The sequence below is a fragment of the Aptenodytes forsteri genome, unplaced genomic scaffold (assembly GCF_000699145.1).
Source record: "Aptenodytes forsteri isolate BGI_AS27 unplaced genomic scaffold, ASM69914v1 Scaffold366, whole genome shotgun sequence".
In the NCBI taxonomy this organism is placed as follows: domain Eukaryota; kingdom Metazoa; phylum Chordata; class Aves; order Sphenisciformes; family Spheniscidae; genus Aptenodytes; species Aptenodytes forsteri.
This window is the reverse complement of record NW_008794621.1, coordinates 1,752,989-1,767,882: the sequence shown is the minus strand read 5'-3', so window position 1 is coordinate 1,767,882 and position 14,894 is coordinate 1,752,989. Positions and strand designations below refer to the sequence as shown.

Genomic DNA, 14,894 nt, shown 5'->3' with positions numbered 1-14,894 from the left:
TCAGAGCCTTAGTGTAGCTAAAAACTAAAAGCCTTCTTTTGACTTACCTGCTTTTTCATTAAGGAATACAGTTCTAGGCAGTCAGGGTTGATATGGTAATTGAAATGGAAAAGTTGCATGTTACTCGTGCACAAGTGCTTCCAAAATCATACGAATGCTGTTTGGGTCTGTTTTACGCACAAAATTATGGTTCCTTAGATGAAATTAGATCTTACTCAAGCCATCTAATGCTTCCTTTTTACTAAATGAGTGGCTTTGCCTTGAGTCATCCCAAACCTTGCTGTGCTAAGTAGGAAAGTGGAACAGGCTATATATCCATGAAAGCTCTGTCTGTGAATTCTGGGCACTTAGAGTCAGTGCGTGATAACCAGGTCAATAATACTTTGGCAAAGAAATTAGATATTTTATAGAACTTGCAGAAATTAGAACAGTTTAAGAAAATAGTTTAAGATTTGACTTGAAACAGATGTGGTCCTGTAACTTAAACTGACAACAAGATGCACAATGTGCCCACAAAATAATTGCAGAGCTTATTTGTGGCAAATTTCGGCAACTTAATTGAGCTGTCTATGCACTCAGCAAAATCATTTTGAGAACAGGGGTACATGTATTTTTATTTGGATAGAGTGACAATGGTAGAAATTGGTGACTCAAAACCTTCATATACTTTTGAATCTACTGTCTTCAAATGAGCAAAAAAAATTATGATGTGCTTTGGGAAAAGACGAGACCTGTTCAGTCTGAACTTCTTTGATTTCTCATGTATAAGAATGTAAGAAGTGCTCTACAAGGTTTGACCGGTCTAGCCCAATCCACTGAAGATACCTATGTGGGAATATAAGATCAGGGCATCTTCTGTTGTTCTGAACTGCAGTTATAAATCTGACAGTAGACAGACATGGCTTTTAATGAGGATCAGCCCAAATTATGAGGAAAGTTAGGATAATTTTTTTTCAATGAATGCTTTTACCATTTCTTGGCCCAGTGCTTTGCTGTTCATTTTCTCTCCCAGCTGCTCAACAGATGAAAAAATGCTCACAGTAACATAGTAATAATTCTCTGGTTTGCACTTCTGATGGGTTAGTTTGCTGAGCTTATTCTCCTCTCTGAAAAATCTTAATGTTTTAACTAATTCTGGACTTTCTCAGTTGAGACCTGATGTTCTTTTGCAACTCAGTTCTTTTCAAAACGTGGGTTCTTGTGAAGTCAAATATATTTTTAACAACTGGGGCAAGTAAGATCTAGCCTGCAGATGAGATTTGGCTCATTACAACTATTAACCTAGCTTCTTGGCACTACCTTTCCTGAAGTAGGAGGTCCTCAGATTTGGATATTGAGCACAGTGAAATGGGTTATTGTTTCTGGGAGCCTGCTTTCCAGAGGTTTCTTCCATCCTGATGTAGTAGAAGCATGTCTGTGATGGATCGAATTCAGGTGTTCTTCTGTCATGAGACAGTTGCATGAAGGCAGACATCAGTGGGTTTGTCTTGTAATGCGCACGATGGTGGTGATACAACGAGAAGGGGTGGTCAGAAGCTGTTATCAAAGCCTTTTCCTGCAAACTTCCATTAAAGTAATTTGTAGAACCTTTACCTAACTCTTGCTGTATTTTGAAATACATGGCCTTACAAAGGTGTGGTACTTCTACAAGAGAGAGAATCCTGAAACAAGACTTAGCTTACCATGGAGATAGAGATCCAGAACGTTGCTGAGTTTGGGAAACTGAATGTGGGAGGGGTTTAATCGGTCTTCTGGAGACAGCTTTGGCTTTAGGGCTGCTGAACACCACATCATTCCAGCTGCATTGTTAACTTTCTAATGCTATTTTTTTAGGACTCTGAGGAAACCTATCTTGTTTCCCAAGGCATCTTGCTTGCCATTTGCCTTAGTCATTGCACGAGAGTTTGTTAGCTTAGTCATAATATAACTTCAGATGCTGCACATGGAGTTGTTTTTAAGTATTTAAGAATTCCCATGGAATCCTCTTGTATCAGAAGCAGTCACAGCATTCTTGCTAATGCTGGCTTCTTGAATAGAGCTACTTAACATTAATGTAACTTTTCATAGTCTGAATAGTTTTGATCCATTTGTGGAGGAAAAAAAAGTAATGCTTCTTTTTGGGAGAAAATAGATTTCTGTCTTTATGGAGAATGAATATTTTCATATGCATTACTTTGCATGGAAACATTCTTGTAGATTTGGCTGAATAGTGGGTTGGTTTGCTCTGCTTGCTTTGTGAAACACTTAGCTTAAGCTTTTTTTTCTTTGAAGTGAGAGTTGCAAAGCAACAAAGTTGCTTTTTACCTTCCCAGAGAGTGATTAATAATGCTTTGCATCTTTTAGTGTGCATGTAAAGTTTGGAAAAAAAAAAATAAATAAAACCAAACTTTAAATGAATGAAAATTGCAATGCCATTAATTGAAAACAGTTGGAAGGACTTGCAGGGGATGAGACTAGAAAGAAATTGAGGGAGGTTTTGTGCTTTAATGCAGTATACCCTTTCAGAGCTTATTGTCATTCTACTTACAGCTTGCATTTTCATAATAAAGTTATACGGTATGAAGAAAACCCCAAAAGTTTAGAATGCAAAATGCACCCTTTTACTCTGTCACCTACAAGTTAGTACTTGGATAGGCATATCAAATAAAACAATACATGATAAACTAATTTTACTTAGAGAGGAAAATGGGTTTCTTACTCTGTCACACAGTTTGCAAGAAGTATATATCTAAATCAGTCAAAGTTATTTCACGTCACTTACTTTACAATTTGAAATTATGTCACAAGGAAATTAATTTCACTGTTGGTGACTGAAGTATGTACTTCTTGCTACAGTTGAGTTTGTATTTAGATTTTTTTTTTACAGAAGGGCTAAATGACTGTGTTAGGTATTGTTTCTGTACTTTATCTAAAAGCTATGTTTTACTGCATCACCACTTAAATCAACAATGTATAATAGCTTTTGTATGTCAGCTTTAGCATTTGAAGTGGTTCCTCGGGCCAGATTAATTCCATGCATAAAATCCTCTGCCTTTTCTAGAAGGGGGAGGTTATGGTTTCTTACACAATAATTCAGTTCACTAAACATATTGTATTGTAATATTGGTGGTTTACATGCTCAGTGTGTGGGTGGCTTTTTTTAGATTTTCATATGCAACTGGTTATTTAATTAAAATTAAATATTTGCTTTGTTGTCGTAGTTCTTAATTGCTTATGGCATTTTTGGTAGCAGCTTTCAATGAGTTTTCAGTCATCTTTTGGCTCATTAATACACTGTACCATCAAACTGAATGTCTTTACACAGGGAGAATTTGTTTTTACAGTTTTACTTTAATAGCCATGTTAACCTCATGTTAATAATGTCATTGTCATTCAAAGGTAACATCTTGCCTTTAAGATCTTGAGATACTGCTGCCAACAACAAAAAATTTCCAGATAAATGTAATGCAAAAGGTGATGCTTGCAGTGCAGTCCTACCTCTGTGTGCTTCCCAAGTGCCACTGGAGGCAGGAGACCACAGCCGTAAATGGTGAAATCTGAAAGATTGAATAAAATTTAGTATGTTTTTCAGTATTGTATTTGGTTTTGTATTTCACAAATAACATATCAGTAGCAATTTTCACTTGCAAATAATACCCAGCAAATACTAGGCTTTCAAAATTTCTTCATTGGTCGCTGATTTTGAGATTTGGAAATATTTTCTTGTAACGTGAATTTTGTGAACACTGTATTAAAAAAATGCTTTGTAATCTATAGGAGGACTAATAGTAATACTAAATATTAAACTGGCAGAGTATAGAAAAATCGATAGGGTGTTTTTTTTTTAATCTCTTATTTGTTGGCTTGACTTACTATTATTTTTTTACATCAGTATAACACTTTCTCCTTTTGAGGCTGTGGGTCAGCTGTTTTATTATGAAATTAGTGCAGCACAGATGGCAGATACCAGAAATAAAGTAGTGCAAATACGAAATGATGCTGATGTTTGCACTTGTGAGAAAACCATCATTTGTCAGGCCAGGTATTACTCACAGACTTACTTGCTTATTCTAATATGTTTTGCTTTTAGTTGACTTTCTAGCAGTGGATTGATGTATTTTAACTTCAGCTTGCTTTGTGTTTAAGAAAGCAGCTTTAGGCTATAACTGCATAATGTAGCAGTCTTCGCAGAAGTGTTGCTTTACGGAGTTTTCTTGGTGCCGCCTTGCCGAGGTGTGCTACCGCGGCAGTTATGGTGACAGGCAGCTGTCCCTGCAGTAAGTTGGGGGTTTGCTTGGAAGAGGCAGGATGCTGCAGCGCCGGGGGGGAGGCAGGAACCCTGTCAGCCAGCTCTGCTGCTGGGCCTCCTCCCGCCACCTCCCTCTGCTTTCAGGGAGGCTGCAGCCTGTGTTCGCGGGTCTCCCAAGAGGGTTGTAAAATGCAGCAGGTTTTTTACAGTTCTGGCAAATTTAAGCAATTGCTGCAGCTGTTTTTTCGACATTGTCGACAGTCTTAAATGAACTTACTGCAGTACACCCATCAAGAGTTAACGAAAGCAGCTACAGTAAAATCTCGTTCATCACTAGGGGTAGGAAATTGCCCGATAGCATGTTACAGCTTACTGATTTTTGGTGTGGACCAGTCCAGAAAAATTGGACCATCTGCTTGCATCATCAGTTGGTTTGAATTTAAGAGCAGAGTCTTCCATGATCGGAACTGCACTGTGACTATTTGAGACTTGTGAGTAAAATGATGGTCACATTGTAGTTGGCTATCAACTCAGTCCTTCAGCCTGCCAGTACTGAGTGTCGGTCCTTCCATACGCTAGCAGAATGAAGTGTACCCTTCATGTTACACAAGGTCTTGTTTGCTCAGTTGCCTCCTTGCCCTGTGGGAGATGCAAGTCTTAGGCCTCCTCTGTCTCATAACATGTACAGGGAAAGCCAACTGAAACAATCTGTGTAGTTCAGTCAGACAAGGTTGGAATAGAAGCAGAAATCCCATGCTATCTCACAACTGGGTTTTGTAGCTGTTAACCACTGGCAAATTGATTTAAACCTAAATGTCAAAGTTTGAAGATTGGGTTTCTTGTATGTGTACAGCAAAAGCTATAGGTGTCAGAAGCTTGGTCAATTTCCTTGACTCGATCAAAGATTATTAGTCACTTGCTTTAAAAAGTTGGTATTGTATACATACTGCTAGAATATGCTGTTCATTGACGTGATCTCAGAAATTTGGTACATTTTGGTTTTCAAAGGTTGTTACAGGTATAATTCTGAGCTTTATTTCCCTAAAATATTGACATAATTGGGTAAAGCTTAAAAGATCTTTGAACTGGAAGAGGCTTTAGTGACCTTAAGGGTTAGACTGATTTAGTTTTTATTAAGATTATCATCACCTTTGGCTGTTGTAGACTAAAAGAAATTCAAGAGTGACTTCCAGCCACCATTGCAAGTACACTCTTGGAGAGTTGTTATATTTTGTGTCATGTGGCTAGTAGTCCAGTCAGATAAAATAATGATAGCAGAATACCAGAAGGAATGTTCTTAAAATTACTAATAGCATTCATCTTGAATCTTCATTATCTTTGGTAGACCAAGTTTGAGTAGACTATAATAGCGACTCAGAGGTTATGAATGCAAATAAAGGTCCTGGTAGCATAGGTTAAGGTTTTGGCTAATTTAGTTGTTTTGTTGTTGACTTAAATTATAAGGAAATAATAGAATAAGAAGACAAAATTTTAAACTGCTCCTTACTTAGCTATGACAGAAAAAAGGGTTTAATACTGGGGAGGGTTTTTTTTTTTTGGCATATTACGAAATAAACTAGAGAGAGAATAAGTGAGATACCCATACAGCATATTCCTTCTCCATGAGACTTGAGAAATGCTGCATTTAATCAGCCTGGAACAGATCCACAGAAATCTTTATTTCTTCTTCAGGCTTGTTATCTTTGATGTTGTAAGTATATTATGACTTTAAGACTAGTTGTTAGACTTACTGAATTTAATACTTGGCCTTTATTATGGTTTTCTATAAAGGTTTCTCTACAAGTCATTTTGCGATTAACTTTTCATGTAAAAGCAAATGGCACAATACATGTGACCCACTTTACAATGCTTCAAAGAAAACCCAATTTCTAATAAGCAGTGTTCATTAAATATTACTTGCCATTCCTTTTCTTTTAACTGAATTTAAAAAGTCAAGTAGTACTCAGTATAGAAGAGGTGGGATTCTTTTTCCTCCCTTTCAAGTAATCTAGCACCTCTTAGGTCTATGATTTTTTTTTTTTTTTTTAATCCAATTAACATTATAAATAAAAGGCTTTCATGCTGAGATTTGTATCATTTTCTGCTTATTACATCACATGCCATCACAGCAATTTTTGAATGCCCTGAGCAGCCATTCTTACAGGATCTTCTTTTTGGCTTAACTGTTTTGCTTACCTGTCCCAAAGCTAGTAGTACTTTTTGACTGCTGTTTCCATCTCAATGTCTGGTTGATTTGGGGTTTTTTGGGTTTTTTTTGCTTGTGTGCCCTTGTCATTGTCTTTGAAGGTGTCTCATAACTTTATCTCTCTGTTTTCCATGGAATTACAGTTTGCCACACCTTGCAACATGTTCTAGGATTTTCCAACTTGTCAAACTTGAATGGGTTTTTTTACCTCAATATTTTACTTTGTCTTTCCTTTCTTAAAACTATGGTATCAGCTTGTTTTATCAATGTTTAACAAACACCATTTTGTTAGTTTGGTTGGGGAGTGTGCTTTCGAAGTCTGTCTCCCCAGTGTCCCCACTTCTGCATGCTGTGGTTTGCGTTGCAGAGCAGTCTTGGTGTGAGTGAATTTGATTCCTTCTGGATCAAAATAGGCTGGAAGAGATGCTCCAGGAGTGCACCAAGCATGTTCCACTCACTAATGGGCAACCAGTCCATGGCATCAGGTGTTTTAGTCACGGCTAACTCTAGTTAGAAATGCATACAGTATGTATGTTAGGCCCTCAGGACTAACTTTTTTGTTTTACAAATGCAGTTCTCTCTGTCGACATTACTTGCTGATGTAGATGTGGCCTGTGAACTTTGCTATCTGAGTGCTGAGCTGAAGCCACTGGTAGTTATTTAAAATGTTCTTTTGTTCACAGCCAGCTCTTCACTTAAGAAAGGAGAACTTCGGTCCAGTTTGGCATATATTTTAGTTATATCTTTTTATGCAGGAAGTTTTTGTCTTAGTATTTCAAACCTCTTGTGTATGTAAGTGTGGTTGTTTATTGCTGTAATTACTTACTATCAAATATATGCACTTTGTTCAAAATATGTGTGAGTATATAGTATTTTGGGGTGATATTTCTGATACATTTTCTGATGGTCTACAGTAATTGCCTGCTGTAATTTCTCTTCTCATGCCTTCTGTATGAATTCAAAAAATCATAACTACTCTGTGATTTACAGACATGAATACTACTTTTGATATTTAGTGTCTACACTGCATGTCTTCTTTCTCATTTCTACCATCTAGATTTGGCCCCAGTATAGACAACTAGCAGACTCAGTTTATAAGGTTTGTTTGAGTTTTACATCTGTCTAGATTAAGTCAACAAAGCAATTTGCGATTTATCACAGTAAAAGTTATTTTGATTTGAATTCTTTACTCTCAAGTTGAAAAAGCTTGAAATCCCCTTATGTGTAAGAATCCAGACATTCCTTTCCTTGAAACCATACCAAAATTCAATCCGAGTCCAGATTACTGCACTAAACAAGCAGACATTTGCCCATGGGTTACCAAGTATGAGTAGCGTACTCTGTTGTGAGCTGGATAGATTAGGTCAACTAACACCTCTTCTTGCTCCAAGGAACAATCAGCTATACCTAATGTTGATGAACATCTAATCTGTTCTTTAAAAACATCCAGGAATGGATGTTCCACTGCTTAACTGTCCTTAAGATTGCAAAGGGCTTTTTTTCCCCAAATCTTTAGCCTAAATCTCCCGTTTCTCAAATTTATTAATACTTTCCATTTCTGCAGCAGCATGGAGAGTAGTTTATTCTTTTCCTCTTACAGCAATGACTGGAAGTCGGGTGTCATGTCCTTACCTTAGTTGCCTTCTTTTTGGAATATGCAAACCCAAATCTCAATCTTTCTTCGCAGAAAGGAAAAACTACTTTTAGGAAAAACAAAGCTGATAATGCCTATGCGCTTTTAGATTGGTAGCTGTCAGTCATTAAGCAATGAATTTTTTTAGATCTTGCTCTTCTCGAGAGTCTCTTCAGTTTGTCACATTTCTTGTGTGATGTCTGAAAGTTCACAAAGTTTTAATGGAAATATTTGGTTAATATGTGGTGTCTCTAAAGTGGGCATAATAGAACAGGAAAGATTACTTCTGACATTTGTACATCTTACCTATTCATATGGTGTCTACAAGCATGAAGCTAGCTCTTAGGGAGGTACATTATAATTTTAACATTGGAATCTTATCTGAAGTTCTTATCTGTTTCTGTATACCTGCTGCTACCTAGCCACTCATTTCCCACCTTTTGCTATTGTAACTGATAGTATGAAACTTTGCGCTCGCTGTTATTACATTGAACAGGGATTGATCTGCTTGTATGATGCATGTTTTGCAGGGGAAAAAAAACCCTCTATCTGATTTAAATAACTGAGTATATCTTCTTCTGTAAAGATGGGTCTCTTAGCTACAAGGGTAGAAAAACTGAAAGCCTTTAGGTCTTCTTCCTCTATGCTATTTGTCGCAAATAAAAGAAAGTCTGTTTTTATACATATAAAGTAATCCATTTTTATTGACATGTAATATACTGTTACAGTTGTTACTGTGCAGATATTTTGGGGAGTTTCTAAAACTTTTCATGACTTAAAAGGAGTTTTCAGTTGCTGTCTTGGCTTTCTTGGCAAAACAATATACTGTTGTAAACTTTCAGAGCAAGATAGTGCAATATCTTTGTGTTTTTAATAACCTTTTATTCTTACATTTTAGATGCTGGCATCACCATCAACATCAGGTCAGCTGTCTCAGTTTGGGGCAAGTTTATACGGGCAACAAAGTAAGAATTCTTTTTATTGATGATATACTTATTTTATGCTAAACATGTTCTATTTTCATGCTCTTCGGATAGAGAACATGCATATGGCTTGTTTTCTGGTGTTTTTGACGTTTCATGGTGCACCCTTGTGACCAGGAAAACCATTCAGCCATCTGAACTGCTCCCAAGGGCAAGGAAGGCATTGTGAAGGCTGTGTGCCTGCTGCTACCTAGCCACTCATTTCCCACCTTTTGCTATTGTAACTGATAGTATGAAACTTTGCGCTCGCTGTTATTACATTGAACAGGGATTGATCTGCTTGTATGATGCATGTTTTGCAGGGGAAAAAAAACCCTCTATCTGATTTAAATAACTGAGTATATCTTCTTCTGTAAAGATGGGTCTCTTAGCTACAAGGGTAGAAAAACTGAAAGCCTTTAGGTCTTCTTCCTCTATGCTATTTGTCGCAAATAAAAGAAAGTCTGTTTTTATACATATAAAGTAATCCATTTTTATTGACATGTAATATACTGTTACAGTTGTTACTGTGCAGATATTTTGGGGAGTTTCTAAAACTTTTCATGACTTAAAAGGAGTTTTCAGTTGCTGTCTTGGCTTTCTTGGCAAAACAATATACTGTTGTAAACTTTCAGAGCAAGATAGTGCAATATCTTTGTGTTTTTAATAACCTTTTATTCTTACATTTTAGATGCTGGCATCACCATCAACATCAGGTCAGCTGTCTCAGTTTGGGGCAAGTTTATACGGGCAACAAAGTAAGAATTCTTTTTATTGATGATATACTTATTTTATGCTAAACATGTTCTATTTTCATGCTCTTCGGATAGAGAACATGCATATGGCTTTGTTTTCTGGTGATTGTAAAAAAAAAAAGTGTCTCTCCTTATTTGCGTAATTTTTTTTAAGATACACTTTTGCTTTGCTTACTATGCATTTTTGCAGTATTTAGTATGCAAAGTGTCATACATTGACACTGTATAGCTGTTAAATATCCAAATATAATCATCCTATAAAGAACATCTATGACTTAACTGTGACCCTCTGAAGGAAAAACTAAGTAAAGTGAGCTGGGCCAAAATGAGCCTAGTTCAGAAAAATGTGTAAGGAATAGAAGGAAATTATACCTTAAATTATAACTGATATTTCATGCTCTACAGGAGCAAATTCAATCTTGTGTACATGCTTGGCAACTCGCATTTGGCAAAGAACTATGCCAGTAAGATTATTGCCTTCTGCACCACTGTTTTTCTTTCCCGTACCCTGAAGGTTGTTTTCTGTATCTGCCAGTCTTGTGTATACTGTTGCAATAGAAGACCTGTAAAGCAGCAGTCACAGTGTGTAACGCTAGCTGCCTAACTTAAGGGCCAGCGTTGAGAACTGAACCTCCTTGTAGTTGAGACGTGCATCCAGAAAGTGACTCAGAATATCTGAGCTGGATACAGTTACACAAGTAAAACGGGTTTGTGAACATCTCTGTCTTATCGCTGTACACTTTTGAATGTTTGCAACTTTCTTGCCAAGTGCATCTGATTTGGATTCTAAGAAAAAGTGTCTTCGGAGTACTTTAGAGAGTGTGGACTTTTTTATCTGGACAAACTAAAAGCTTTGTCTGCTAGATGCATGGCCTTCACGACTTCTTTCGGCTTTCTTCAAATAGTTTAAAAAATATAGTGATTTTTTTTACTATCTCAGTGGCTGTTGATGAGTGATCAATGTCAAACTGATATTTGATTATGCTACTGAGATTTATATGAGCAATCTGGCCAGTCTGAGAGTCATGTTTGGCTCTTGGCTTTTTGGGTCATGAATCTGGCACTATTGAACCTTTCAGACTTAACTGTATAAAGATACTGAAGTAGATTATTCATTCTGTTTATCACAGTTATTTGTTGTTTATTTTTAAGGTTAACTGTTTTCATCAACTTTGTTGTTCATTCAGTTGGTTGTGGTGCCTAGGACATAATCTCTCTAACATGGAGACATGCATGGCTAAAAACTAGAAAGTAAATATTATCGAGGTTCAGTTTCTACCAAATACTGAGAAAAAGGGGCAAGAAACTTCTCTGTTCAAGTCAGTGCTTATGATTAAAATACTTTTAGGAAAAACAAAGCTGATAATGCCTATGCGCTTTTAGATTGGTAGCTGTCAGTCATTAAGCAAGATGTCATGTTATGGAGTTAATGTAACTTAAACTTAACTATTAGGCAGGAAATGGGCCACTTCATTGATAGGTCTCCAATATAGCCCATGCAGATCTCTTGTCTCAGTTAAAAAAGTGGAACAGGGAAGCATAAGAAAAAAAGGTTTTTTTTTCTTATGGGGAATATTTCAACTGCCCCTACTTGCCAGCCGCAGGAATATGGTTCTACTTCACTGTAACAGCCCTACTTGTTAAAAATTCTAGTTTAAAGAAAGCCAACAACAAGAAATAACCATCAGTGTAAAACTGGCTTTGCTGAAACAAATACTTGCACAAAATTAACCTGAATATTGTAATCATGTTTTTCAGTGTACTGTATCTAGTTTGGAAGTGTATGTATTTATTTCTTTACCATTTTATTTTTAAAATTCCATGTAATTGTTAATCAGCGTGAAATATTATTTATAATATATATTTATGCTCATTGAAATTATTCTGATGCAGCAAATTGCCAAAATATTTACAGTGAACACCTTGATATAATCAGCATTTAATGAAGTCTTAGGAGGCTTGTTATAGCAAGTCAACACTACCTCTTTGAATGTATAGAGATAAATTTGAGTGTTAGCAAAACTTTGTTATTGCAAACTTCCTGGATTGCAGATTGTAGGGTAGGACATGGACAGACAGCAGTTCTTAGTGTGAGAGCTAAATGGGAGGTTTCTTCAGACCTTGTCCATGATAATAACCTGAGCATATGCAATGTCCATTCTTCGCATTCTTAGTGTTTAATCACGTTAGACCCTGGCATATTCAGGTCTTCTGCAGGGGTGATCTACCATGGGAGAGTGCTGATTCATTATAATTTTTCTTTTGTTTGGTCTGCAAGATAAGGTTTTGAGTTCTGTGAGTCTACCTCAGCAGCCTTATGCCAAAGCAATAGGGACCGTTACTTACAGCTATCACATTTTATATGCTAAGTTTGTTTCTATTGATACATTGCACTAAATGACGTTTTCTTGTCTTTGAACATCATTCTGAAACTTCATAAACACAGAAAAGCGATGTGAGAATGATGATAAACTTCTTCATAAAGTTTTTGGACATTTTGAGACAGGGCAGCAACTGGTTATCTTTTGCTGTTCTGAGTTAAAGTAATTTCTTTTTTTACCTCACTGAAGTGCTTACTTTATTCTGTCACACACAATTGTTTGTGCAGAAAATACTTTTGATCACAATGTTAAAAATCCTCTGTATATTTTTAAATGCTAATAGAGGGCGGTTAAAATTCTGCTTGCTTGCTTTTCTCAAAAGATTGAACTTGACTTGATCACGGACACTGAAGCTCTGTTATCAAAAAGAAGCAACTTAAACTTTACAGAGAACTGGCCTAAAATGTTGGTTTTGTTGTCCTAAAAGCAATGTTATTGTTAACTAAATATTCATGACTTTCTTTTTTTGTTAAAGGTTTGCTTAATTTTTAACAAAACAAATCAGTGTTCTAAATACTGGCCAAATATATACCAGTTTATTCAGAAGTAATTAACGTGTGCAGTTACTAATTTTCTCAAAATGCTGCCTTTTTTGAGATAATTTGTAGATTTTCATGTCCTCATCAAAAAACTCAAAACTGAACCCTTTCTCTACAGTATACATCTCAAAGGAAACCAAATTTTGTTAGTGACTCAAATACAGAAATTCCTTGAAGAGCCTTTCTAAAGTTTAACAGAAATGGGGCTAAATTTGAGATAAATTGGTTTCTACTATGCAAACAAGGACTTAGTTTTTACACTGCACTTTCCTTCAGTCTTTACACTTTTTTGTAGGTTGTCAGCATAAATTGTTTCCATCTACACCTGATGGAGAAGACTTTGTTCCTGATTGCTCTATATCTCCACCCCTCTGAATTTTTTTTCAATAGGTGCACTAGGCCTTCCAATGAGGGGAATGAGCAACAATACCCCTCAGTTAAATCGCAGCTTATCACAAGGCACTCAGTTACCGAGCCACGTAACGCCAACAACAGGGGTACCAACAATGTCACTTCACACGCCTCCATCTCCGAGCAGGTATTTATTGATAGCCAATATTTCTGCGATTGTGTCTTTCTGCAGAGCTCTTGTTAAATGTTCTGCATATTTTGCCTCAAGTACTTTACAGTCTGATTAATTAAAAAAGAAGAAAAGTAGTTTCTGTTGACCACTGCCTGTGTTAGGGAAATAATACTGTAAAATAGTAAGGACTTACTGTAAGACAGTATTTGATTTTTGTATGTAAAGGACAAATTGCTGGCAAATTCTGCTTCAGAATGTAAGAGGCTGTTTTTCGATTGTTCTGGTAAATGTACGGTTAAAATTTTTGTATGGATGTCATATACCTTGTAAGAATATTAAGGTAGTAGGTCTGAAGTGCTCATTAAAAAAAAGAGCTGTAACACCTTTTCAAATGCATAATACTTAAGTATTTCTCCAAACGTGACCAAGGACTTGATTAGTATGTAATGGTTCATCTGGTATTTCTGAAGAAATCAAAACCTACATTAATTATAGAGAGTAATCCAAACATGATGTATTGACGCTAAGCACAAATTAAGTTGCAACAGCTCAGAGTCCATCCTACGTTAGTAATCGAAATGAGTAACCAAATACTATAGTACAGATTCATCTCTGTGGATGGTTTTTCTCTTTCAGGGGGATATTGCCTATGAATCCTAGGAATATGATGAACCACTCCCAGGTTGGTCAGGGCATTGGAATTCCCAGCAGGACAAACAGCATGAGCAGTTCAGGGTTAGGCAGCCCCAACAGAAGCTCTCCAAGCATAATATGTATGCCAAAGCAGCAACCCTCTCGACAACCTTTTACTGTGAACAGGTAAGGCTGTTTAGTTGGACCATCCCCGTACAGCCATGGACATGCTTAAATGCTGCTCTAGAAGTCTAATTTTTATCCATTAGAATAAAGCTGGAAAGCTGCTTTGTGTGTTCTCATCTCCTGGCAATAAACTTTGAAGCTGCTTTTAACTTTCACGCAAGCTTTTTGAGGCCTTTAAGCTAAATTCTGTTTCTGACTATTGAATTTCTACTGCTGCTTCTTTAAAATGTGACGTTTCTCATGTGTTCCCAAGTTTGTTTTTGAAACATCTTGATTTTGGGGTATATGCATCCATTTTAAGACTGTTCTTCTATGAGTTTGGGAAGAAGTAAGGCAAGATTTAAAAGCACAATAGTTATTCTGGAAGAACAGTTAACTGATTCAGACACAGTAGGGACCTAGTATTTTACTTCTTTAAATTCTGGAATAATATAGAGAACAGTGGTTTGACATTCATTTAAGGATTTGGTGCTCGTTTGGATGCCAAAAGCTTCTCAATCATTTCTGCTCTTTTTCTAACTCTGGGCAAGATTCTAACATAATGAATCATTAGGCTTTAACTGTGTTTTGGTTCTATGTTTATGCTTAGTTCATACTGATAAACTTGTAGTAAAAAGCGTGTTGATTCTAATTATTTAATGTGTGTAGTCAGAGCTTTGAACAGCTGACTACTTTCCAGGCTTCATTCTACAACCTCACTATCTCTGTGCTCCCGGTTTCATCCTTTTTCTCCCTTCGGGCCCTTCCTTAGGGGACTGACTCTTACACGGAGCACAAACAAGCTCATGGCAGTCAGGTGCCACCTCTGACCCAATCTAGTATTTTACAAAATGGATAAAGGAAGGTGA

General features: G+C 36.6%; 1 protein-coding gene across 1 annotated transcript in view; it reads left to right on the top strand.

The window, feature by feature from the left end:
- Nucleotides 1–14,894, top strand: part of CNOT2 (CCR4-NOT transcription complex subunit 2) — a 61,042-nt gene that overhangs the window by 23,632 nt on the left and 22,516 nt on the right. Inside the window, exons 3-5 of the mRNA XM_009273215.2 lie at nucleotides 8,966–9,032; nucleotides 13,095–13,242; nucleotides 13,864–14,046. Of these exons, the coding sequence (XP_009271490.1) occupies nucleotides 8,966–9,032; nucleotides 13,095–13,242; nucleotides 13,864–14,046 (398 nt within the window). The remainder of the gene's footprint in view (nucleotides 1–8,965; nucleotides 9,033–13,094; nucleotides 13,243–13,863; nucleotides 14,047–14,894) is intronic.